This window comes from Telopea speciosissima, chromosome 3, assembly GCF_018873765.1.
Source record: "Telopea speciosissima isolate NSW1024214 ecotype Mountain lineage chromosome 3, Tspe_v1, whole genome shotgun sequence".
NCBI classification, from domain to species: Eukaryota; Viridiplantae; Streptophyta; class Magnoliopsida; order Proteales; family Proteaceae; genus Telopea; species Telopea speciosissima.
The window spans coordinates 12590677-12618287 of NC_057918.1; the positions used below are offsets into that span (position 1 = coordinate 12590677).

The window sequence follows — 27611 nt, forward strand, 5'->3', positions numbered from 1 at the left end:
TCGCAGTAGAACAACTCTGAAGGTACCTATTCTGTTATAAAAAATTCAAAATCAGTTCAGGTTCTGTTGGTTCGTTCCACCAGTAGAATAAACCACTCGATTGAAATATTGGGACATTCTGATTTATTTGTTTGAAGTTATACATTTTCTCTCAATTCTGGTTCTGTTATCAGTGTCTGCCATCCTGCCGCACTAGTCTTCTACTAGAATTTTCTGGTTGGGGATTATTTTACAATAGGGTGTATGTATACGGCTTGGCTAAAAAATTGGTTAAAAATGGTTGTTTATATGTGAAGAAGGGGGAGAGGGTTTAAATCTTGTTCTTTAGAGACATGTTTGAGTGCCTGATTGCTGTGTGTTAGTGTTCCACACGTATTCCAAACCCATGTATTAACCTTGTCAATGTAGGTAGTCCAGGGTTCAGGAAGTGTTTGGGTAGCAGAGTCACTGGCTTATCTAATCTCTGAACTACTTCAAAGGTCTTTGTTTATTCCCTGTAGACAACTTTTCAAGTTTGCCCCTATTAGGTCTGATCACTTGTTCTGCGTCATAAAAAGGCTTATTCAGATCTTGTTATTTCTTTTTCTGATGCTGGCCCTGGCCCTGGCCCTAATCCTCACCCTCATTGCTTAATCATGGTGTCTATGTTTTCTGATAAAGGTCTTTTTTTTTGTGATAAATCTTAATCTAGTTCTGTTTCTATATGTTCAAGCATGCAAACAATCCTAATGAATATGATCCCCTGAACCATCCAAGCAGTAATTTTGACCGAATTATTACTGAAAATGTGAAATACGTAGATTTACTCAGCAATATAGCCTACCACTTATAAGTTTTGTTAGCTAGACAACCCTCAAGCATAATAACTGGAATATTATTTTGTAGTACAGTAGGCCTCCGGATTCGGTAGTGGAATCCTAATTTCATGTTTGAGGCTACCTGTAGACATTGATGGTTTTACTCAAGCATTGACAACCATAAGCAAAAGAGAGAAAAGCTTGGGTACTTGCATGAATGTAAAAAGGTGGTGATAGCTGCCATCTTTTGAGCCATCCAAATTCAGTGATTTTTTATCTTTAGAGATATCAGATGTGATTCACTGTGATCCATCTGTATCCTAGTTGATTTCCAGGATCTCGAACTTTGGACCAGAGAAGAATTGTATTGCATCTTTCACAGGCTTCAACTAATATGGTTGACCATGGGTACCACATGAACCTACTGGATGATGTCACCTGTTCCTTTTTTATTTGTTTCTTTTAACTGAGAACTATACGCTGAGGACTATGAAGCTTGGTGGTGCATTTATCCCATGTAAACCTGTGGTTTACCTTCTTACCAATTTGTGCTGCACTGTTGGTAGTATGGACCGTATGGTGTGGTTTTTATGTGGACCATGGATGTCGTGGTCTTAATCTCTGACAGGAAAATGCTCGTCTCTGAATATTAGCCTCATCTCATACAGTTGTTATTGTTGTTTTTTCTTTTTACCATTTTTTCCCTTATGTGTTTTTTTTGTTTTGTTTTGGATTTTTTTTTTTTTTGGGGGGGGGGGGTGGGGAAGCTGGATTGACATCCACATTATATGGAAGCTATCTTTCATTTGATGGAGTTAGCAAAATCAGAAGTTGATGAATAAGAGAACTGGAACAAAAAGAGGAAACATTTAAATGGAGATGGGAAGAAAATATTTGTGCTCTGGTCCTTTCCTCAAGGGTCCCATTTCTTGTATACCAGAATGCATGGGAGATCACAGGATCGCAAGCCCTTTAACATGGAAAAGGGTGCTCTTGATTTTAAGGCTTGCTTAGTTGCTTCAAACAGAAGCCTTGGTTGAGCCTAAAGATTTGTGTAATAAAAGGTGTCATAAGTTGGAATTCCACTCCTAGATAGATGAAGATGATTCAACTGGAATGCAGACTTCTGTTGTCAGGTCATTTGTTCACTTGGCTTGGACAAGGTGGATGCAAGAATAGGGTATGTAAATTCTGAATGAGGGCATGGTGCTGCACTTGATGCAGAAGGTGCTCTGTTACATTGGTTAGGTTAGTCTGTAAGATTTGTCCGCTTGACCGTACATATACTGACATATAAGCTTGTGGAAATGCACTGATCTGCATATATTCAATCCACTTCACACAGGAACGCATTGGAAAGAGTCATTCATCATTTTGAATTTTTGATGATGGTGTATGTTTGGAACTGAGAAATACAGATTCATATTCAGATCTATATGCATGCCTGCATGTGCCTCCTGGGTTTCGTTTTCTTCTGCAGGTAGGGATGCTAAGTAAATGCCATCGTCCAAAACACATGGTTCCAATTGAAGGCTTCAGAGTTGAAAGTACAAAACTGTGATACATTCCCCTCGGATTCTACAGAACACAGGTTGGCATGTAAGGTATGCAAACTAGGACTCTGATTTTGTGTGTACAAAGACTAGGTGATGATTGGACTCTTGATTGGATTTTTGGTGGTGGTGGTGGTGGTGGTGGTGGTGGTGGTGGTGGTTGGGGGAGGGAAGGAGGGATGGGGTTGGTGGGTTTGGTGCACATTACAGCTCCAATCCCCAACTCCCTTCTAGATACTTATGAAAGGAGCAATGTCGGATTTCCATCTTATTGATACGATCTCAGGTGCATCACTACTGTGCCCGGTGGGCCTGTTATCAAAGAACCAAAAATTAGTGATTTTGCACTTCTCTTGCTTTTTTTCCCCCCCTCAATTACCACTTTGGTCCTCCATTCAAGAAGTTGGTTTCGACGTCGAAATCAAAATATTTTGCGAAACCACAGAATTTCAGTGCTCATATATTGGTTCACAATTTTACAGTGATCCTAATTAAGCAATCCTAAACACACAACGGAAGTTTTAGTTTGTTAAAAAACACATTCAAAATGTTAGTTTTGTTTTGTACCCTAAGTTGGTAGTATACTACATAACTTGCTTGTATATTTCTCAAAGATAGTCCGTTACACATAATTTAGTGCTATAATATACAAAAATAAATCAAAATAAATCAAATAAACAATGGAAATTCACAAATTTGTTGCAAAAAAATTATTTTTTAAACTAGAAAATAAAAAATAATAATTAAAAAATAAAGAAAATAAATCCAATTCCGTTAAGTTGTAGATTGGCATGTCCTTGAAGCCTAACTATTACATATTATGTTAATTTTTTTTTAATAAAAATTTACTTTTGGAGTAAAAGGGTAAAATGGGTAATACCTCAAACTATGAATCTTCAAGAAATCTTATTGTATTGCATTAAATCTTCACTATAAATGTGTTATAGGAGCCTGTGTTACATTGTTTCGCAAAGATTGCAAATGGAATGGTAAAAAAACTCAAAATATGAGTTTCTATTGAAATCTTTAGTTTCAGTTGCGATTTGTCGAAATGGCTCAACCGAGTTGGTTCGAGTTTTCTATGGAAACTTTAGAAGCATTGCATGTTTACAGAGTTTGAATGCGATTTTCGCTTCAACCAAAATCGAAACCGAAATAATTGCTAGATTTCAGATGTGATGTGAGATTATTAGCCTCCATTGTTGAGGATGAGATAAGAGGCTTGAATGGAGGATTGGTTTACAAAGTTTTAACTGAACAAAGAGAACCTGTCTCCATTATTTGACAAAACGCTCATTCTTTCTTCTATTACATACATTGGGACCTCAAGGAAATGGGTAAGGGGGTTCCCACTTGCCAGCCTAACCGCTAGGTCCATTATTCCATTATTCATTGAGGAGACAAAATCAAGCCAGGAAAGGCAAAAAAGTAAAGAATTATTGTTGCTACTTTTTTTAAGGGTTTTCACAACCCCACCACATCTGAATTCTGAAGCGATCTGTGACTCTTGGGGTCCCTCAAGAGACAAATCAAGTACAGTGACAGATATTTTGAGAAGAATATGTACAAAGTGAATTTTGTTACTTTGTTTGATGCACTGATCATGTCGTGCTGGAGTTGGATATGGAGGAGGCCAGGGTATAATATACACTTATTTTCTGTATCAAAGAAATGAAATGGACTGAAATTGAAAGAAAAGCAGATAAGTTCTCTTCGTTTTGTCCTGTTTGCTCAATTCAATTAATGTAAGCTTGTATCAGCGGTGATTTTTGACTTTATTGCTCATGGGGCGAGATGACATCGATTCAAGGTTCTTGCACAATGTCCAAAAAAATAAAAAAGTAGCGATTGGAAGTTAAATATGTTGTGTTTTACTGGGAAAGATCAAATCATAGGAACAAGTCTATCGGGCTATCACGTTCTTTGGTTAGATCTTCCAATCTTTTCACAATTACAGTTCATGGGCGAAGGCTTTGGAGCCGGCTAAAAAGAATTTCAACAACCTTCTCTTGAATCGCTCATTTTCATGTTTGATTCTTTCTTTGTTTACTTCTAATTGGTACAATAGCAGAAAATCAATCCTCTTGAAACAAAATTCCTAAATTTATTGAATCAAAAACTCCAAAAAAATTTGTTTCTGACTCCAATTTCTAGGGTTTGGATCAAACTGTTATGATTTATCAATATGGCTACCACCCTTACATCATCATTTCCATGGCCTATCTTTCATTATTCAGAAACCCTAGTCCCTTAATGAAAAACCAGAAAACAAATATGGGGGGCAGGTCTGATTGTGCTTCCTTACCAGATTTGGGCAGAAATTTTTTTTAGGAAGATTTGAAGACCCTTAACAAGTCAAAGTTCTATATTTTGTGCCTTTGGAATTGATCCTAAGCCTCCTAATGCTCCATGGATCTTTGGTTTGGTGGAAGCCAATAATAAAATTGGTTAAAATTAACTGTTGATGGTTGTTCACTTGGTAGCCGGATTGTATTTTGTAATCCCAAGGGTGTTCCAATTTGGTGTTTCTCCAAATATATGCATGTCCAATCGAATATCAATGTTGAGGTTGAAACCCTAATTCTAGGATTATTGGTGATAGTTAGAAGAAGAATGGATGATAAATAGCTTTGCATTGAATCAGATTTCTTCTTTACTTGTTTGCAGATAGAGATGTAAATGGATAACCGAAATCCGAATCCGAATCTGCATTCGTGTCCGTTTAGGGGCATCCGTATTCGTTTAGAGATATCCGGGAAATAATCCGAATACTCCGATTAAAATCCGTCCGAAAAAAAATTCGAATACTTAATAATAAAAAATTAAGTAAATAATGATTTTGAGGGTTTTTGAAGATTCAATAGGTTCTAGAATATGATGAAAAGAGAATCATGATCTAAGAGATATGGATTGAGAGTTAATTGTATCCATTAGGGGGAGGAAGGTCGGGTTACACAAGGCAGAGATGTAAACGGATGGTCGAAAATCCGAATCCGATCCGCATCCGAATCCGTTTAGAGGTATCCGAATTCGGCCAGGGAATATCCGGCTCCGATCACATCCGATCCGTATCCGATCCGAATCCGATCCGTTTACATCCCTATTTACAGATGTTCTTTCTTCAAAATGCCTTAGATAGAACATCAAGGGGTTGTTGTAGAGTCTTATTTAGATCATCTGATTGACAAGATTATTTATTAGTTTCAGCAGACCAATGTAGTGGTTGATATGTTTGCCTACTGCATCATCTGTTGTGATTGATAATCAACTAGATTTTGTAGGTTATGAGGTCACATGGGTCATTGGACATGCATAGGAAAATTAAATTTAGGTTCTTTTGTTGATTGGTGCCTAACGGCTAACCCTTGGGGGACCATGAGGGAAGATGAGGACTAGGAGGTTAGGAGGTTTATTGCACCATTCTCTCTATTCTCTATCAATTGCACTGGGAAGATGTCTTCCATTAAATTTAGGTTTGATTATCTTGCACAATTCTTTTTATCTGCGATGGTATATAGATTTTCTTGTGATGGCATTGGCGAAGGTGAGAAATTTATATTAATATTGTGTAGGAGATCGCAACTTGGTCACATGGTCTCTAACACCAATGTCTGGGCCAAAGGGGAAGCACACCGGGTATCTACCTAATTAGGGACAAGGGTGTCATTTCATGATGTCCTGTGAGAGGGTGTACGCGGCACCACCAAGCAAGGATTTTTTTCCCATTAATATTTAGGAAAAAGAACGTTGTTTGGTAGCGTAGCTCCTAAACCCAGACATGGGAGTGTGTAGAATATCTCTCAACCTCTATTGAAATAAAAAATCCTATCCATGTTGATGCCTTTGCCTGTGGTCTCACTGGTCCCCGCATTGGTGCAAGGACTACACAACTAAGTAGCGATCTCTTGCCCTAATATTTATTGGAGAAAAGTACTCTGTGGGGGGAATGTACTGCCCGTATCCCAACACAGAGAAAGATGAAATGACCGTCCTATCCCCATGAAAGGCAGAAATCTCATCCCCATGATGTCATTGCACGTGCCATGCTAATATGCTACCCCCTGAGAACACAAACCCTATTTTATATTTCATTTGGTTATGTTTAGATGTTAATCCTATATTTTTTTCTCTAAAATATTATTTATTAATCTTTTTAACCCAAAAAAAAAATTCAGAAAACAAATATCTTACTCACCTAACCTCCCCGCACGGACCCCCAATTTTAATTTTATAAGTGCTAACCGTAGTTAAGTTAATAGAACCCAGTCAATCTCCTATTTCCAATTCCCAATCTAGCCGTCATAAATTATATATATATATATGAAAAATAAAACAGTACCGAGCCAACAATTCCGCCTTTACGCCTTTACGCCTTTAGGGGCTTCTGAGTTCCAGCAAGGCCTTGAAGGGACTCGAAGACAGGTGGGTATTGAGGACTGAGGAGCAAATTAATAGGGTTCGCTGGATACAAAACCAAAACAGAAAAAAATCTCTCCTGTTCGAGTTTTGATTGATTAATATCATCATGGCTGTTTCCAGCTGCGCTAGGGTTCTTTCTTGTTCTTTTGATTGCCGCCCAGATCCCCATTTCACCGGCAACTTTCGCCCTGAGATACCCTCGTTATCTTCTAGCAAGGCCCGTTCGCTTCCTTTCCAGGGAGGATCATCGCCTTCGTCTCCCTTCTTTGGCTCGGGTTTGTCTTCTCTTATCCTCAAGTTCCCTCCCAATTTCGTCCGTCAGCTCAGCAACAAAGCTCGGAGAAATTGCAGCAACATCGGCGTGGCCCAAGTCGTGGCGGCTGCTTGGTCGAACAATCCTTCTTCTGCTGTACCTGCTTCTGCTACCGCCGTCAACCCCACCACCACTGCTCCTCTCGACGATATCAACATCGTCAATGGTGCCCAGGTGGTGGCCGATGGTGAATGTTCTGACAGTACTAATACTAATGTACAGTTTAAGGGTTCGGCCGCTTTGACGGCCTCATTTTTGCGCTCCGATGCGAGCCTCGCTGTTCATGCCGGTACACCCCTCTCTCTCTCTCCAAATCTCACACACTATAACTTTTATAATTCTCCCTGGCTATTGATAATTGATATTGGTATCTGGCAAATGCATGTTTATTACTGCACTTTCTCTTCCCTAATTTACTTGGTTCCATTTTTTTTAAACGATTCCTCACCTGGAGCTTTTGTTCGAGTTTTGGTTTTTCTATTTCGTATTTCCTATCGATTAGGAAGAGATCCATTTGAAGGTGCTACTCTCTCTTCTTCGGCAGACCAAGACTTTCATAGTCTCCAACCATTTGGTTTTCAGGTCTTGCTGCGCAGACATTAAGAAAAAAGACAGTCATTTCTTGAGGCGGATGGAAAGAGGAGGGGTTATGTGTTGAAGGAAGAGCCTACGGTGATCCTTCTCACTTAATCAGAGCTCACAGGCATGGGTTTAAATATCGGTATGGGACGGCCAATCCCGAGTCAGGGCAAAACCATCCGATATGGCCTGATATGACGATAATTATCGGTATTGGTATCCATACTCACAGCTTGGGTAGACCCACTTCTAACTTTAACATCCCAAAATTCCAATCCTCCATAATTCCCAGCCTTCTTCATTCATGGATGACCCATAATTCAGCTCCTTGACCTTGGACTTGCTCTCTGTTGGTTCTCCATAAGCTTGGAGATTCACACTAGAATTTAAATGGTTTATTTTCAATTGGTTTATGAACAACCAATACATCGATATGGAGACAGAAAATGTGTAAACGGAGGGGATTCAAAGAAGCTGTCAAAAGAACACATACTGTGGGATTTGTCAAGAATCAATTCTGGAATCAAATTGCGGTGATTATTTTATTTTATGCTGTAATTATATAATTACTCTGATTTGGATTATTGATCTGTTTGCATGTAATAAATCGTTTCAAAATTGACAACATATGAAGGGTTTGCTTCCGAAGCCGAGGCAAAACAAACGTTTTTTATTGTATTATAACTTCATGTTCGGAAGGCATAATTGTATTGGCCACACTTGTATTCTTTTTTGGTTTTCCATAATATATTCTCCCTTTTGGTTTGTTCAGGTGAAAGATTAGGGCGCGGTATAGTTACTGATGCAATCACCACCCCTGTTGTCAATACTTCTGCTTACTTCTTTCAGAATACTGAACAGCTTATTGATTTCAAGGTGTGTATCACACATGGCATTCTAGGGAAACTAGCCACAATCCTACTGTCATAAATGTTCTTGTGCATCCTCTTACACAATCATTTAGTTATTAGTTCTCTGCACTGGTTTATATTTTTGAAGAAGTAGCCACCAATAGTTTAGTAAGTATTTATCCTTCACTTCTCATCTCCAGCAATTAATTCATGAGTGGACTCTTGTGATTGTGAATTGATTGGTGTAACCAACAACTAATTGACCGTAATACTAAGGCTCTATTTCTAATGACTACTGTGGCCATGATTCTTTGAGCTTATATGTATTCTGATCTTCTGACAGGAGAAACGCCATGATAGTTTTGAGTATGGGCGCTATGGAAATCCAACTACGGTGGTTGCTGAGGAAAAGCTGAGGTTTGTGCTGCCTCTTGATATGTATTTCTACTGTCACTTGTGCCATTGGATACTATTATTTCATAAGTAATGAGGTCTTCATGTCTTCCTTAATGGAGCAGTGCACTTGAAGGGGCTGAATCAACACAGTTGATGGCATCAGGAATGTATGCTAGTATAGTTATGATGTTTGCATTGGTTCCAGCTGGTGGTCATATCATAACAACTACAGACTGCTACAGGAAAACAAGAATATTTATTGAAACCATACTCCCCAAAATGGCGATCACGGTAATATGCTTTCATACATATATTATCGTATATGACCTTTGTTTGCTAAGTTTTGTTGAATCATTTGCTAATATGATTGTATGAATGCATATTTGAACATTCTTTTCCATAAATCCAATTGGGTATATGAGTTTCTGTATTGGTGGTCATTGCTGTCTCAAACATTTACAAGTTTTAGCAGAGATCCTCCATAATTTGTCATGTTATAAATTAAAATAAAATCTTTTATTATTTCTGAATTTCTCTGAGTTTTCATTTTCTCATCCTCAATTTGCAGGTTACCGTTATTGACCCTGCTGATATGGAGTCCCTGAAAAGTACACTCGAAAAGCATGATGTCAGTAATGAATAAAGGTGTTTTGCCTGTTTTATTAGAAAATAAGAGACCCACATGACTTAATCGAATTTTTTTCCTTCTTGCAGGTAACTCTTTTCTTTACAGAATCTCCAACCAATCCATACCTCCGATGTGTTGACGTTGAATTTGTTTCAAAGCTTTGCCATAGCCATGGTGCACTGGTCTGTGTGGATGGAACATTTGCCACACCTGTGAACCAGAAGGCCCTTGCCCTTGGTGCGGACATTGTTCTGCACTCTGCAACAAAGTACATTGGAGGTCATAATGATGTGAGTTATGCTGTATCCTTTGCTAGATTTATCTATTTAAACAGTAATTGGTGTTAAGATTTGGTAGAATGAAATTAAGCAGTAAAGAGATCTCGAACAACTTGTGAGCAATGTCTCTGATGCTCTGGGAATATCACGGTTGTATAGCTTGACAAGTGTGAGCTGGATGTTCAATTTAATCAATACACTGATATTATTCCTATACAGGTTCTTGCAGGTTACGTTAGTGGTTCTGAAAAAATAATATCTGAAGTTCGTAAGATTCATCATATTTTTGGTGGTGCTCTCAACCCAGTAAGTTATTCATATTGGGTAGCCTTCTAATGGGTTGTGAGTGTTATAGTTTGAAAGTCATCTTATTAATATCTTAAAAAACATGTGATCTAATTGGAAACTATATTTGGATGTCATACAAAGTGATAGGCGTGACTTCAAGTTCTCACTGCTCTTAAGGTTGCGTCATAAATCCATTCTCATTTTTCTTCTTCTTTTAGAATGCCGCGTATCTCCTTATCCGAGGCATGAAGACATTGCATCTTCGTGTACAGCAACATAATTCGACAGCGTTGAGGATGGCCGAGATTTTAGAGGCACATCCTAAGGTATTTAAGTTCTTTATTTTTTTTTTCCTTTTTCTTGTTTAACTTTTGCTCCTTAGGGTCAATAACAGCAATATTTGATCAATTTGAATAATGGAGTGCATGAAGGAAGCTTGGGAGGGGGGTTGATAAAGATTGCCTACAAGGATAACTTAGACTGCGCATAATGCATCCCCAGGACCTTCAGGCATTGAAAGGCCGTTTGCTGTTTCATTGGAGGAGCTTGGGCCTTTGGAGGCCAATGTAAAATTTCATACGGAAATGGAAGTTGAAAACATACATAAGATGGTGCCAAAAACCTTTGAATAGCCCTCCTTCGTATGGGGGGGCCCAGTTTCCCAAACTGAGAAGCAATGAAATGCTTAATATTGAAATTTGTTTTTACTTCTTTAAGTCTTTTAAAACTTCCATTTGAGGATGGAATTTAGAAGAGTCAATGATGTAGCTTAAATGTAATTGACTGGGAATTAGAATATAAAAACAAATCATGGCAGACTCATTAAAAAGAAAAAAAAACAGAAGTATGTCAACATGGTAATCTACTTTACACCTGGAATAGTTGCCTAAAATTTTTGCTGTCCCATCTTTTTTTTTTGGTAACTAACTTCTTTTCTTCGTTTCTGCTTCTCTACATTCTTCTTCTGGTACTAGAAAATCATTTTATATAAATTCAGAAGAAACTATTTAGGACATGTCTCTCCTAAATGAGATGAATATCTTGTTGCTAGAACTCGCACTTCTCCTCCCTTTTTCCTTTAGCACCAGATTTCATTTGTGGTGTGATTAGGACTTCATTTTCTTTATTTTATTTAACATTCAGTTGTATAAAGCCAAAGTTGGATATTTTATTGGGTCACTTATTTCAGTTGTTGGGTCTGTTTGGGACAACAATGAAACTTAGTCTGCACAAGGTAGGAAGTTTTCTTCACTGTTTGGATGATGCAGTTAAATCATCTAAATAAGCTTATTTTACTAGAAATAAGCCATGTTGGGCCTTTAGTACAATGGGTTTTCTTTGTAATGAGGCACTTTAATGGGCTTATAATATTGGTAGTGGCTAGGCATACGGGATTAGTTAGTTATTGTCTTTATTTCTTTATTCTAAATGGTGTTAAGTGTTTTAGTTAGGCTGGATTAGGATCCTATAAGTCCAGTCCTATTTTGAGTTAGTTTCCTTTATTATTTTAGTTATCTAGTCAGTTTACGTTACATTATTAGTTAAGGAGTGGGTTAGGTCTTTCCTTTTTAATGTAGGAGTCTATTTTTGAGTATTCTATATTATTTTGTAAGGGAGGCCAGCATTGTATATGAATTTTGATTGTTTTAGTTAGGCTGGATTAGGATCCTATAAGTCCAGTCCTATTTTAAGTCAGTTTAGGTTACATTATTAGTTAAGGATTGGGTTAGGTGTTTCCTTTTTAGTGTAGGTTAGGAGTCTATTTTTGAGTATTCTATATAATTTTGTAAGGGAGGCCAGCATTGTATATGCATTTTGATTAATGAAAAGGCTATTGTTGCTCTTCATCTCCATTGAAGATCTCTTGTGTATGATCAAGAAACCCTTTGAGTGCGATCAAGATTTAGATTGGTGTTTGATCCAGTCGAACCACCTTCAGTGTGAAACCCAGGTGTTTAATTTCTGTTTATTCCTCTTCCACCATCATTCATCCATTAACAAGTAAGTTCAAGATCTGAAATCTCTGCAATTCCTGTTCTAGTTGAAATTCATATGCAAGGCTTTTTTTGCATAAATTCTGTATTGAGCAATCCGACCGTTAAATTCATTCCATAATTTGACCTAATTTTCAGCAATCCTAATCATAAACTTGATTCCAGTTTGGTACAATTCTGACCTATTGATCTGGAGTTATTTAAGATTTTCTATTCTGCCCTTATTGCTTAAACTTGAATTCTGTCTTCAACTTTGTGAATCGATTTACCAGTTTTAGTGATTTGTTTTTACTGAGATTTATACTCTGTGATCAGAATTGACTGCTCAACATATTTCTGTTCTCTGATTTATATTCTGGTATGTGAAATTACAGTTATACCCTTCCTAATGTAACTAGGACTGACCTATATTTTCAAATCCATCCGTTGGATTGAGTTGAAAATTTCAGCATGTGTTTTATTCCCTTACTGCTGAACTTGACCTGAGTTTCAGTTTCATTGAACCAGCGGATTTCGAGTTATGATAGTTCTCCGTAATCTGGTTTATGTTCTCTGGAAATTTAATTCTGTTTTGGTACTGTTTTGATTCTTTAATTACAGTATTACATTATTGTTTTTTTTTTTGGTTTTATTATTCTCTAAGAGTTTTATTCATTTAAGGATCTTCCAAGCATAGCTTGCGCCTGGAGAGTCGTGGTCAGTTTATTTGTTGCTTGTTGTGTCCTGTTTAAACATGTAATGGCTAGACTGCCCCACACAATTTGAGATGAATGAAAGCTGGCTATTGCCTTTTCAGTTGTGTGGTGATTCAGTAGGACCCCTGGTAGTGATTCCACGTTAGATTGGCAGTGATTACAATCTGAGAATCAGGTGGTGATTCCTGATTCATATCCCCTTTTCTTTTCTTTATCTCATTCTTCCATCAGTTCTCTGAACAGGTCAGATCTTATCTTTTCTTACGTACACATCCCTGTTTTCACATTTTTTAATTCTGTTTTTTGTTTTGATTAGTTCTGGTTTTGTTTCTGAGTTATTTGTTGTTTTATCACTTGCTGGCCATTGATTCCTCTTTGAAGACAGCTCTTAGTCCTGTTTTATTACTTATAATCTGATCGATTCTATTGTCATATCTCAGATTTGCTTCTTCAAAAACATCTCTCGATTGATTTCTGGATTTGATTTTCTGATGCTTGATCGGTCGATCAACAACAACCACCATAACCTTATCCCAACTTAATGGGGTAATGCTTGATCAGTCAATATCCTTCAGTAATTGAGTTCTGTTCTGGATTCTAACCATCTGCTTTTGATTTTTGCATCTTATCTGGGGTTTCTCCATTGCAACCAAGTGGTCGCGGGTTCGGGAAACGGCCTCTCCACGAAGCAGGGGTACGGCTGCGTATAGTATGACCCTCCCCAGACTCCTCAGTGGTGGGAGCCTCATGCATCGGGTACTCCTTTTTTTTTTACTGGATTATTCCTCTTATTGGAATAGACCATTGACCAGAATTTAACCCAATCAGACTTTGTCATTCCTGAGTCGTTTAATTTTGTTTGTTGTCTGGTTCATAGTTTTATCCCTGCAATTCTGGTGTTGAGTTGGATTTCTAAACCCACCCTTAGGTGTTTTAGAACCCCATTAGAATGTCTTGCATATGAGGTTGCGGGTCCCATAACTTTCCATGTATCTGTATTATGATAAAATAAATAAGAAATGTATATGTATATTTGGACATTCCACGTCCAGACCGATAAACTATTCATTCCAAAAGGGTTATATCCATTGATATGTTGTGAAGAGTTTAACCATCCCATCAAATAAGTGGAGGATTCATTAAACTGTGAAACGTTACCCTGCCATAATGGGATGTGCTTCCATATAATCAGGACTAGGTCCTACATTAGCAATTCATACCTGAAAATCAGCTTTGATAAGATGAAAATATGACTGATCTAGTATATGAATTTGCTGGAGCTCTTTAATCTCTTTCTAGAAACCTGTATTAACAGAACTAACAGAGGTCAGTTCTATTTGGCTTACAGATCTGACGAGTTTTTTTCCCCCTATAACACCTTAGTGTCACTTTGTACTAGAATGCTGACCTGGCATAATTGCAGGTGGCGCGTGTCCATTATCCTGGCTTGTCTAGTCACCCAGAACATCACATAGCCAAGAAACAAATGACTGGTTTTGGTGGTGTTGTCAGTTTTGAGGTGAGCTTCTTAGGTATATTTCTAATATGTTGAAGGTTTATTTCTTGTTTTCTTTTCTACTTTTCAAATGGATTGATACTGATTGGAGCTCCTGTTGGTGGTGACTGGAAACCTTTGTTATTTGCTGATGCAGATTGACGGAGACTTGATGACCACTAGGAATTTCATTGACAACTTAAAAATACCCTATAACGCCCCATCCTTTGGTGGCTGTGAGAGCATTGTAGATCAGCCTGCAATCATGTCCTACTGGTATTCACTCTATTTGCCTTCCAGATCATTATTTTGTATTATATATTTTTATTTTGAATAGTTTGTTTTTACACGACTTCTGGAAGATATTGGCTACAGGTATTTGCCTTCATGACCCCTCAATTTGAGTGAAGTTTCTACTAGACACCTTCAATATGGCTAAAATAATAGTTTTGTTAATATGGCTGAAATTATAATTTCGTATTTTCTGCTTACCCATCGTACTATCACAATGCACTTTGAATCAGGGATCTGACACAGTCGGGAAGAGCTAAGGTTGGGATCAAGGAGAGCTTGATAAGGTTCAGTTTTGGAATAGAGGATTTTGAAGACTTGAAGGCTGATATACTCCATGCTCTAGAGGCCATATAGGGTGTGTCAACTTTCACAAGGTGTTCTGGTGGACTGCATCTAAATTTTCTTCTGGTGTTTTATGACCTTTTGCTGTGTGTTGTTCCAAGTCAAAATAAGAATTCTTCCATGTAATTGCCAGCTTGGATAATGATTTTATCTTTTAGCTATAAAAAAAAATTGGAGCACTTCTTTTTCATATATTGGTTTCTAGAACTTTGATTGTTCATTTCAGGAGTTCCTCACATCTTCGAGGAATATGATATCATTCATGCTCAACTTGGTTTGTGAAAGTTGGTTAGCTAGTGAGCTTTCTATCCAACAATGATTTTTGCAAAATTTTATTAACTTTTTACTCATCGAAGTTTGATTGTTGGTGCCAGATTTGTTATGTTAATTAGTTATTTTCTTAAAGCTGATCTGTGCCATGGAAATTGAATTGTTTTACTTCATTAAGACCAATTGTTTGTTTTCGTAAAATTTTAACTTTTCTATCTCTTTTATCTTTTAAAATATGTGGAGGCCAAATATTTGATTTCCACTTTGCTGGGTTTTTTTTTTGGGGGAGGGGGGGAGGCCAAATATTTGATTTCCACTTTGCTGGGTTTTTTTTTGGTGAGGGGGGAGGGGGGAGGGGGGGGAGGCCAAATATTTGATTTCCACTTTGCTGGGTTTTTTTTTGGGGAGGGGAGGGGGGGTGGGGATTTGATTGTTCCGTTGTGTCTTCATTCAAATGTTTATCTACTTAGCCTCAACTTTTTAGCTATTTGGATTGATGATTTGACATGCTAAATGTTGGATAAGGTTGGAAACTTCTTAGTGAATCATTATCAAATTTGTCGATCTCAATTGCGTGGCCTATAATGTATTATCTTTTTCCACTTTATTTTTTATTTCTTTTTTAGGTCAAGGGCTGCCCTTATTCTTTTGGTTTTGGATGGGGGAGGAGGGTTTGTTTAGGCGATGCAGTTGTATTAGACACTAATCCGATATGGATGCCCTTATGTAAGTGTAAAAGGTTTCCAAGGAGTAGTTGATAGTCTAATGGGTTGAAATTGACCTTTCGGTAGTTTTATTATAGCTTGAGCTTTTTATTATTATGGGTTTTATTGTAATGGGTTTAATTTATAAGTCTATAAAATGAAAATAAAATCGGATCGTAGGATTCATAATTATGTGTTTGAGTTAGATTAGAATATTTAATTACAAGATAGAATTTTTTTTGAAGTTTATTTATTTTATTGAGTGTGTCAATGTGATTAGGAGTTATTTTAGAATTTTAGAAAACCTTTATATATAAATACACCATCCATCAATTGAGGATGATTTGAGTAAAGAATATATGGGTTTTGTTTTTTGGCCCCTTACAAGAGTTTTGATGTTGTCAAGCAATGCATACGGGATTGGGAGAATGGGAGTGGGAGAGGGAGTTGATATTTTGTTTTCTTCCACATGAGCAATAAATAATTTGTTATATTTTTTTCAAAATTAAAGTTAGTAAATATAAAACAAATTTTAATGTCATTTAAGGGGAATTTCCTAGATCTATTTAGATTAAAAAAAAATTTACAAAACCAGTAACTGTAAATTTTTTTTACATTTATAAGTTACTTGATTTAAAAAGATTTATCAAACTCCCATGTAAATAAAAGAAATTAAATGAATAATCCAAAATGTCCCCAATATCCTTCTCTCTCTCTCCTTTTTCTTCGATGGAACCAACTACTTCCTCCTGCAACCACTCCCTTGATATCCCGCCCCACCCTTCTCCTTGCAAACCTGCCTTGTACTACCACCTCCACCGTCAGCCACCCCTAAAATTTCATCTTCGTCTTCATTAGTGCTGGGCACGTGTCTTTCAGCGATGGCGCCACCTGCTTCTCGTGGCACCTTTATATCCCAGTGGACGAGACAGGGAGGGAAGAACACTCAAGGTAGTTTAACTTTCCGATTTGCAGAAGCCAAAACCAAACCATGGCAGCGAGTTATCTAGCGTCATTGCTCAATCTGTCTAAGGCCTTCCCTCGAAAACCTTCTCTTCAAGTTTCACCCACTGGCAAGATCTCAAGGTTTTGCTTCGCCTCTGCTTCCAAATACTCTGAGGTAAAGACTCTTATTATATGTATTATCCAACAGCGTTTCTGTTCAAGTATGTGATCCATTTAGTTGCTGATGACTTGCTGTGTGGAATGAAATTTTGGCAGCAAAATCGAAATGCAACAGAAGAAATGTAAGAATCAGATGCTTACATGTCAAAAAAGACAAAGGATTCATTGAGAGAAGCAAGCGATAGGGCATCCGATATGTCCGAAAGGCCGAAGGAGACAGTGAAGGAAGGGGCCAAAAGGGTGAAAGAAACAGCAAAAGAGAAAGCAAGGGAGGTTAAGGATACCACGAGGGAAGTGGTAGATAATATGAAGGAGAAGAGCAAGCAAGGAACGGAGGGGGATCAGGGGAGTGGTTGCACTGTTGCAGGAGAGAGTGGTTGGTTCCATCGGAGAAGAAGAAGGAAAGAGAGAAAGATGTTGGGGGTATTTTGGGTTATTCATTTAACTTCTTTTACTCACATGGGATTTGGTAAATCTTTTTAAATCAAGTAACTTATAAATGTAAAACATAATTTATAAGTACTGGTTTTGTAAATCTTTTTTTAATCTAAGTAGATCTAGGAAATTCCCCCTTCAATGTATCTTGCAATTTTCTTATGAAGAGCATAGAATCATGCGTGTGCGAGCAATCAATGAGAACGCATATTGGCATCTAAGGGTAGGGATTTCCCCCTTTCATGCGGATGGAATGGTCATTTTGGTCCCCACAGTATCTGGATTCTGGACGTAATCTCCCCCACCCTGGCACCCTCTCTCTTCAATAGAATCTAGTGGATCTCGGAAATTTCCCCTAAAAAAAACAACCTATATAGTAGTGTTATGTGGAGAAAAATGGGTAAACAAAGCCTCAAGAAAATTGGGATTTTCTTTAACCAAAACAGTTGAGCTCAAAAGCTACATAGAGTAGACATAGGTTATGGAAGAATTTTCTTTGAAATGGGGAGTTAGCATCGCATGAAGATGATTTGGGGAGGATCAACAACCCCCATTCTTATTCAGATCAGTACATGTCGCGATGACAACAGTGATGGTGGTGATCTCTTTCAACTCTGTTTTTTGTGCGATCCGGTATATCATCTTCCTTTTCCTATTACAGATCTCAACCCCTCCATCTCCGGCTAAGAAGGAAATTGGAAAATGGGAAGGAAATCGCTCACAGACCTTTTCCTATTGAGCTACAAAACTCATTCTCCATCCAATCTGATTTTTAAATCTGGTTGAAGCTCTAGGCAGGAAAAGATCTTACTCAAGAGTTGTTGAAAAGTCATAGACTGAGAGAGAAAGATAGCCAAACAACGAATCTGGCGAAGTGGCGGCTGCCTAGGAAAATTAGAATTAGAAATAGAACAACTCCTCTAGTTTTCTAGAGAAAAACAAAATCTGTCGTCAAAAATGAAAAAAAAGAGGATGAAAGTTGAAAGTTGAAAGTTGAAAGACGTGGTTTCGGTTCTTCCAACACGAGGAGGACTCCTGTCGTCAATGAATGGTCCTGTCGTTAATGAATGGTCTCATATGGTAGTAATGACCATGTCAATTTCATATATTATATTTTGATTCTCACATGACATGAATTAAAAGATATATAATACATAAAGGGCAAAAGAACGCTATCTGTTCGCATGGCTCCTCCGCCCAGACAAAAAACAAAGAAAGCATGTAAATAACCACCCTATATTTGAAATTAAACACATGTTCTTATTGGCTCATGTTGATGTAAGGTCATGCGGTAACAGGGCTGGACACAAGAAGCCAAAGCCAAGGAGGCCTTTTTGAAGAGGGAGGAGGATGGAGGATGACACGTGCTGGGTGGAGAGTATCCTGGCAGCATGCCTAGCCTTCTTTCATATGGGGATATGGTCATCAGCCTTGGGTTGGTGATGGTCTCATCCCCTATGAAAGGCAGAAATTCCATCCCAATTGATGCTTTTGCACATGCTTTCATTAACCTCCGTGTTGGTAGAGGGTCACATTGCCTTTCAGGCAACCGATCCCATAGCAAATGTGAATAGCCTGATGTGAAGACTTATAAGGACTTAGACACCCTCTCATTAATAGCTAGCTTTTAAAGATGGGTTCTACTACTTGATTCCCAATAGTAGGCATTTTGTCAACCACGTATGTCGTGCGTTGTGGTTGTATGATTGGTCACTTAAAAAACTTGTGGCTGTGATGGAAGCAGCAAATATGAATCTGTTGCCTTCTGAAAGGAAAAAGCGAACTTTGGTAGGAATAAATTGTTGGGTAGAAAAAAATAAAAATAAATGGATCCTTTCTTTTTACAGAAATCTGTGAGTGAATAATGAACTGTTAAGGAATATAGACTGAAAACATGAAAGACACTATAGCCAACTGTTACAAAAAAATGTAATTCTGTTATGTTGGAACTGAATCTGTTCCATCCTTTGTCATGTCTTCTGTTGGTTTATTTCAATTCCTAAAGCTGCTTTAATCTGATTCTTCTGCAGAGATTGATTGTTCTAGCATGCTCTTTTGTCTTTGTGGATTGTGGTTGATCCTTATTTGTCTTCATCTTTTTCTTCATCCTCATCGACATTAAATGGTAGAGGAACTGACTTGAAGGCACGAAACTTTCCAACATTGTTCAGGTGTTCATTCTCCAATCTAAAAATCAGGATTTTAGTTCCAGTTCTTGTCAGTAAGAAGCAAATCATGATAAATTACACTCATCAGCAGTTTGTTAAGCTCATTTCTGTTTGACTTGGATCATACCTGAAGAAATTCCAAACGCCACGACGAATTATCTCTAGGCTTGCAACTACAGCAATCATGGCTTCTTTATGTAGGAAAGATACTTCAAAGTTCAAAACAGTTTGCAGCCAGGCAAATCTGAGTAGACAATCCAAGATCTGCAAATTCATTGAGAAGTATTAGATGTTGGTTGTTAATGGCACTACTAATTAATGATTACACTTCTTTCTTCTTACTTACTATGGCTCCGAAATATACACTTTTGTGAGAGATAAGAAGCTTATCTCTCAACCATCGATTCTTTGAGTTACGTTGTAGAAGCCCCCAGTCGAAAACAATGTCCCAATAGGTGCTTACAATTCCTGCAATGGCTGAGGTGATCCAGGCTAACACCTGCCAAACCATTCCCTTATTCAAACTGTAAGCTGTCCTCATAATAATGGACAAAATGATCGAGAAGTATTTCAGTCCATTGTATCCTTGCATTGGGTCTTTCTCTTCGAACAACCGTCGGATGCACTACAGCATAACAAACTGTACTCTGAGATTTCACAGATCAATATGGTGTTTAAGGAAAGAGGAAAGAGGAGGCAGGACATACCTGAAGGAAGCGGAACCAGAAAGGAATTACAGCAACTATATAAAAGAAAGTTTTGTAGACATCATTATCTTTGCAGTTGTTTGTTCTGTATTTGTAGTCTCCCCAACCATAATAACAGATGTAGAACTCCAGACTTCTAAAGGCTTGAATCTGGATAGAACAATAATAACTTTCTATTAGTTCTCCAAACAAACCAAAAGGTATCTGGAATAATTGATACATAGCATGAGCAATGATACCAGACCTGGCTAGTTAGCTGATCTGCTAGGAAAAAATCTGGTAGAGTAACCTGTAGTGCAGAGAAAATAGATACAAATAAACAAATGTGCCCTGATATAATTTCTTAATGCTTTTCTAGTGATTGAGTCTTGCTTCATCTTGTACCTTGTAGAGAGGGGCACAGACAGAGTGGAGAGTACATCGGAGTAGGAAGAAGCGACTTGAACGGTATATAATGTCAAATGGGCAAAATGTTATGCCAACTACTAGCTGCAAAAGGGGGAAAGTTTCTTAGTCAAATGAATGCTAATCTGCAAACAGGAGGTTGGATGAAAAAAGTTGGCATGTCTAGGAATCATACACAAACTAATGCCAGAGGAACTAGTTCCGTAAGTGCCTTGTATTCTTTTGTTATTGGATCCATCTCCATGTCTAGGTTTGACAACACACTGGCAAGTGCAAGTACTGCAATACCTGAGCTGATGAGGAAGACTTCTCGGTACCCCAATTCAGTTCCTTGTTTGAATCCAAATATGAATGGATGATTGACTCGGTAGCGCCTCCAGAAGTATATATTCATACCATACAGGAACAAATGTAGGACAATGAATCCAAACAAGCTGCACGGAAGATTAAATTGACTTGTTACTTCAATAAATAAGTTGGTTCAAAACATTGGAATAGTATTGTTGGGAACAAAGGGAAGCCAGAACTTGGGACACGGTTCTATGCTGTAACATGGCCAATACTGGGATCAATACAGCTACGTCCTGAGAAAACTGAGCTACTCTTCACTGCTGTCTCTCTTACAATTATATTAGAGTTTTCAGTGACTACAAATGTGATGTGCAATGGGGATGGACTTGTACTGGTTGCTACGTGTCCTACCCTTTCACATTAACAGAACGCATTTCACCTCTCTACCAGAAATTCCCTCTGACATGGGAGGCACAAAAAGGAAAGAGAGGGGCGGGGTTTCTTTCTTCTTTCTGATCAACAATTTTTCAATATCAGACAACCCCGTCATATATTGGTTGTTGATAATGAGTGTTCAACTCTTTGACAACATTACATGAAAAAACAAAAAGCTCTGCCCTCTGGATTTAAAATCACTGCTTATATACCTGGTATTGGCCAAATGACTTGGCCATGGTGCACCTCATTGCATCAGAAATTTAAACCCCGAGTGTAACAACTGTAGATGAGAAAGAGGCCAGTGATGGAAAAAGAGTTTGCTCCCCCCCCCCCCTCCTAATAGGTAGAACCTAATATTAATCTATTACTGGAAGATTGAGGAGCTGAATGTGAATCAGTAGCTCACCTGTAGAGGGGAAACATGGTTTCCATGTACAGGGTACTCCCTCCCTTGTTCAGGATATTTCTTGCACGTATAATCAAAATAAGGCCCACTAGTAAAGCTGTGGCGGCACCAACAAATAAGCCTGAGAAATTACCATATACAGATTCAATTAGTTCCCTTGATCCGAGGATCCAAACAAATCCAAAGGGATAACTTGTGTCATTTGTAAGAGAATCAAAGAAATTTATGTCAAAAGTTGGATTTAACTTGGTAGGGTTATATTGAAGACCAAAATTTACCCATGGAAAATGTTATTCTGTGCCTTTCTCTCTTTGCTTTTGGTCTCAAGATGTTTATGCCCTTCCTACGGTTTGAGTTTGAGAAGTGCTTGATGAAGGTAGCTTCCACTCTCTCCATGAGCTTAGTGACCTGTAAACACACAAACCAAACCAGATTAGGGATTGTAAGAGAGAATGATGTATTAGACTAGGCAACAGTCATTGAAAGCTGATGCCCTGCTTTCAATGCTTGCACTTGTGGTAAGATACCAATTCATACAAGTACAAGAAGTATCTGTTTTAATTCTCTAGAATCCAAATTAATAAGATTTTCATCAAATTGAGCCATAAGCATACCCAAAGCTGCTAATATCTCTTTTAACAATGCAAATTATCATATGCTCTCCGTATCTAATTGAATATGTTGGACTAACCTCATCGGAGCTGCCAAGATAGGAGTCGTCAACCATGTTTAGGTAAGACCTCGATGCATTTCTTGAAGTGATCTGAAACAATAGACAAATGACTAAGAGAAAGGAGAGAATTCTTGATTTTAGATTAACAGAATGGCAGGGTCTTGGAATAGAGGTTTATTTTGTTTTACCAATATATCAGATACCTATTACACTGAAAAACTTAAAAACAAACATGAAATTTTTGTCTATTATGTAAAGAACTAACCTTGTCATATTTCTTCATGATCTTTGAGAATGCCAAGAGATTCAAAAAGCTGGTTCATGCAATTATTAAAAATGTCCATAAATACACTTTAAAAGCTAATAGTTTCAAACTTGAAAGACATAAATGTATATATATATATATATATATATATATATATATATATATATATATATATATATATAATGTAGGTAGAGTTTAATTTGTTACCTGTAGCTCTTAAGAAGTCGAAGCTTCTGATAAAATTCGATGAATGTCCGCTTCAGTTGTCCCTCAACTTTCTTCAAGTGTTTATGGTTGAGTTCTCTGTTCTTGGAGACCTTGAGAATGCCTTTAATGGTAGAGCGGGGAGTCTCAAGTGTGTTGTGGAGCTTCACACGGCCAAGGATTTGTAAAGGGGCTGGTCTAGAGGCCTTGATGCCATCTGGTCTCTCTTCATGAACACTAGAGTTAGTAGTTTTGGGCTCATTGACATCTCTGTCTGCACTTGAATCATTCAAATTCCCTCTATTGTTCAGTAAAAATTCTTCAATTACCTCCATGTGCACTTCTGCATCACCTCTGTTGCTGAGCTCAACTTCTTCTATTACCCCCATGTGCCCTTCTGCTTGTTTGTACAATATGAATTTGTTAGAGATTGACAGATCAAACACAGCCTAAAGTTGTAAATTAAACCAGAGAGACTACTAAAACTTACTTGTAGATCTAGCACGGTAAGGAGTAGATGCATTCAATGCAGCTGAGGTTGCAGCGACATCAGAAGCAAGGTGACTCATTTCGGCGTTACGATTGGAGTATTCATAGACACTGTCCATGTTAGGATTCTCAGCCTTAATCCGAAGCGCAATCAAAGCATCCATTTGCTTATTCAATTGATTAGCCTCCTTAAGGACCTCATCCACCTTGTCCTTATAGAACTTGTTCACCTTGTTAAGCTCATCATCTAGCCTCCTGAAGTAAAGCAGCTCATACTCTCCACCTTCTTCGGCTGACATGAGAAAGTTTGATTGGTAATTACCATCATCAGAATATGATTTCTCACTCTTCATGGCTTTTACCAGTATCACTTGATCCTCAATGTCTCCACCGGCGGCGGCATTGTTCGGGCTCTTGACATGCCCGACGTGCCCATGCCTATGGATTAGGCCACTAAAAGCTCTGTACATTGTCAGACTCCGCTTCAGGCCGGCCGGGGTGGTTACCGGAGGCTCAGTTCTTTGCTTGAAGCGTATGATCTCTTTGAGGAGAGTCTTGAGATAGGCGTAGTCCATGTAAGCATATTGCCATTCTGGCACCATTTGTGATGCAAACTCCTTCCCGAACTTCATGTTTTTTTTTTTTGTCTCTGTCTTTGCTTTCTGCGAAACAATTATAAAACTCTTCCAAGTACGACTACTGCTATAGATGGTTTTGGTAAATGGGTAGACAGAGATCTTTGAAGGAGAAGTTTTAATAAGCTCTGTCAATTTATAGATAACCTACTTCCTGTTATCAATGATAGACAGACACACACAGTGAAGCTAGAGGAGAAAGGAGGTAATAAGGACGACAAAGAGTCCAAACAGAGCGTGAGATGTGTCTTAGAGAAACATATATTTATAACTCATGTAACGTGACTGTCAAGAAAGAGAGGGAGAGAGAGAGTAGGAGAAGCAGTCTTGACTCTTGACTCTGGTTTGATGCATGAAGCTTGAAAGAAAAAGATTTCTTCGTCGAAGAAAAATCTAAGGTTGAGAAAGCTGGTCAGCGACTGGGGAGAGGGTGCATGGCGGCTGCATATAGAAATACAGAAAAAGAAGAACAAGAAAGAAAGAAAGAAAGAACAGTCATTTGTTATGTGTGTTTCGAATTCTTGTACCGTTTCAAAGTTTGATCGGCTCCGACATTTTTTGGTGGCGGTTTGAAAGTGATTTTTTTTCCTGGGGTTTTGTAATGGTAGTAGTGGGCTTGGAGACCAATATTGATCTCGTTTGAGGGGGGGGGGGGGTACGATACAGTACGACTTGTTTGGAAGAGTATTTATATATTTTATCCGTCTTGCTCTGTACGCAAGTAAAACAAATGAAATCTAAGGATTTTCAAGTTGAGGTTTCTAGGTCAGAGTTCTTGCTGCCGTTTTGGGTGTTCTTGAGAGATTTCCACATTGTATATATCTTCTTCCATTACATAGTGAGTCATCTTTTGCTTCGTCCATGGACATAGTAAATCGTATTGGCAAATGAACCACATTAAATCTGTGTGTCATCTTTGCTCTATCTCGCATTTTGTTCGTGTTTATTTTAACATTATTAGTATTCTAAAAAATACTTGACTAAAAAGAAGACAACATTATTGAATTGAAACACATGGCTTTAATTTTATTTGTATGGGATTGGGCCTTGCACGAACATAGGGAGGAAGACACTGTAGTCAATTGATGATCTCATAAGTCAATAAGTGGTACTGTTAGTTTTTGGAATATACTGAGCCAGTCAATTTCAAATTCTAAAATGACATGAAGAAAAAAGACATGACATATAATAATTTTGGATGACCAATATTTTATATTCAATGAGAAAGGGTCAGAATTCCAACATTACACATTAGTCTTATGTTGCCTAAGATTTTTTGAGTTCACATTCTGTACACAACACTTTAATTAATAAGTTACTAAACCTAACTTTTCAAGCTAAGTCATTTGTCAGTTGTCACCCCCTTCTAATGATCAGTCACATTTTAATATATTTACAGACTTAAAATAAGATAAGAGTTTTAGAGTTATCAGATAACAAGATAAACATGTCCCAAGGCCATCCTATCCTGGGGTCTTGAGATAACCAATCCATCATTTACTGAATAAGGTGATAGGGATTAGGACTTCTGAAACCAAACAACTTTTGATTCATAACCTGCCATAGGAAATAATAGGTTATAGCAAACACATAAACAATAGACTTAATATCAGATTTAGAGCAATTAGAGTTAATGATTAAGTCATAAAGGAGATTGATGAAGCAAAGAGGAACTACAAAGAAATTCAAGGAGAACCTTCCACAAAAATATTTTAAATCTTAGGTGAATTGAAATAGTCCATAAATACTTTCAAACTTCACAAAAGTTGTTAAAAAGTGTACGAGAAGAAGAGGCAAGAAATTTTGCAACAACTTGAGTAGTTAAACTACCATTCTTGACAATGGGGCAAACCAAAGTATGGTGTACATACAATACCGAGGCAATGGTATTTGTAAAATAAGCTTTGAAATATTATTTGGGAAACAAAATTGAGATATATATGACCCACATTGATGCAACTTTGTGGGGTCCAGTACATGATTTGACCCCACAAATTTTCTTTTTAAGAAAAGAATAATACGAAGAGAGAGTAGTGCAACATATATGTGACTATGTGAGTCAGTGAGATGAGAAACATGGTTTTAGTGCACGATATCGGATTGGGTATCAGTCGCTTTCAAAACTAACATGATATTGATATGGAATTGACATGGATTGGTTGTATCGGACAAGTTTATTTCTGATATTTCTTTAAAAAAATGGGTTTTTGTTTACTATTTATCCCTTGTTTGTATCGTTTTACCGATATGGTATCAATATCGGCCACCTTTAAAATCGTGCAATATCAACAGTAACAGGTGATCTAATACTGATATCTCAAACCATGATCTGAAGAGGATTTTAAAGTTTATTGGAAGGCAACTTAGATCGGATATGAAACCTCTTGAAGAAGAGGAGGAGGTTTCAGCAAGGCTATTTCTCACAGGGTAAAAGCAGAGTTTTGGCTAGTTCTTTCTTATTTTTAACTTCAAGAATTTCTGTTGGAAAGTTGCAACTGTTGTGGCTTGATTCTTAGATCATTTCCAATTCGTTGGAAGGTTTATTTTGGGTTTCTTTGCGAGGAAAGTACCATAATTTGTTGGTGTTTTGTGCAATAACGTTGTATCTCCTATATTTGGTATTGTTCGTTTTTTCATTGTAAACCTCAAATTTTGGGTAAAAGTTTAAAAAAAAAAATTGGTGTAATGTTATTTAATTAATGGACATCTCTCGGATCTGCCTCTTGAAGGCTTTATGATAAACTATTTAATCAGGGCATTAAATATAACTTTCAATGCATTGTTTTGATGGTTATTTATTTCGTCCCCATCTGTGAGGTCCTCACTAAGATACATTAATACCTAGTAAAGCCCTCCTTTTTCTTGTTCATTTTCATGGTGGGATTGGAGAGGAATTTTTATGGTATGCGGTTCCCTGACCGATGCGGTTACTAGTGCCTCTCACAAGAGGAGGGTGAACCCCACCCGGGCAGAGTGTTCTGTCAGATGCCTCGGGTGGATCCCACCCCCCTCTTGTGAGAGGCACTAGGGAACCACACCAATTAAGAAACTGTAGACGATAACGATTCGAGTGGAGAGTAAAGTTGGAAGAAGAGAAGAGAAGTGGCACTTTCTTGCATTTATCATACGTGGGTTGAGGGATTTTCATCCTCTCAATTGTGGTACACTGCCCAATGCACCACACTTAAGAATCCAAACATAAAAACATGGGTAATGACATCTTTTTATCCTCTTAAGTGTTGGGTGGATGGTTGAATTCTTAAATGTGATGCACTAGGTAATGCACTGCACTTGAGAGGATAAATTTCTTGGATTGCGGTGTAACAATAATTTCTCGGTCAATGAAAGAAGGGAAAGTATTGTGGTTTCTTTTATATTTTTGTCACGTCGAGTTTTGAAGTGAGAATGCTAAACTCTTGTGAATCCAACATTGTTTGGTAAATTACTTTGTCATTCAAGAGGGACAAAGAAAAG

At 37.8% G+C, this 27611-nt stretch overlaps 2 protein-coding genes across 3 annotated transcripts; one reads left to right on the plus strand and one right to left on the minus strand.

Moving 5' to 3' along the window:
• The first annotated feature begins 6846 nt into the window (after window positions 1–6846).
• On the plus strand, window positions 6847–15112 carry LOC122654147 (cystathionine gamma-synthase 1, chloroplastic-like). Its single transcript, XM_043848123.1, has 11 exons — window positions 6847–7371; window positions 8434–8537; window positions 8856–8929; window positions 9031–9199; window positions 9477–9536; window positions 9623–9826; window positions 10034–10120; window positions 10321–10428; window positions 14215–14310; window positions 14444–14562; window positions 14811–15112. The coding sequence occupies exons 1-11, from the start codon at window positions 6876–6878 to the stop codon at window positions 14932–14934; spliced, it is 1641 nt and encodes a 546-aa protein (XP_043704058.1). The 5' UTR covers window positions 6847–6875; the 3' UTR covers window positions 14935–15112.
• A 4313-nt stretch (window positions 15113–19425) lies between these two features.
• LOC122654150 (phosphate transporter PHO1 homolog 3-like) lies at window positions 19426–24149 on the minus strand. Of its 2 annotated transcripts, none has more exons than XM_043848128.1 (13): window positions 23500–24149; window positions 23017–23367; window positions 22810–22858; window positions 22563–22634; window positions 22150–22279; window positions 21872–21992; window positions 20912–21170; window positions 20716–20820; window positions 20576–20620; window positions 20332–20481; window positions 19971–20249; window positions 19752–19888; window positions 19426–19643 (listed from the first exon to the last, which is right to left on the minus strand). In XM_043848128.1, the coding sequence occupies exons 1-13, from the start codon at window positions 24132–24134 to the stop codon at window positions 19538–19540; spliced, it is 2439 nt and encodes an 812-aa protein (XP_043704063.1). In that variant the 5' UTR covers window positions 24135–24149; the 3' UTR covers window positions 19426–19537. The 2 variants fall into 2 exon arrangements, with proteins under 2 accessions (XP_043704063.1, XP_043704062.1); XM_043848127.1 differs by having other exon boundaries at window positions 23017–23356; window positions 23504–24142.
• Between the last annotated feature and the right edge of the window lie 3462 nt (window positions 24150–27611).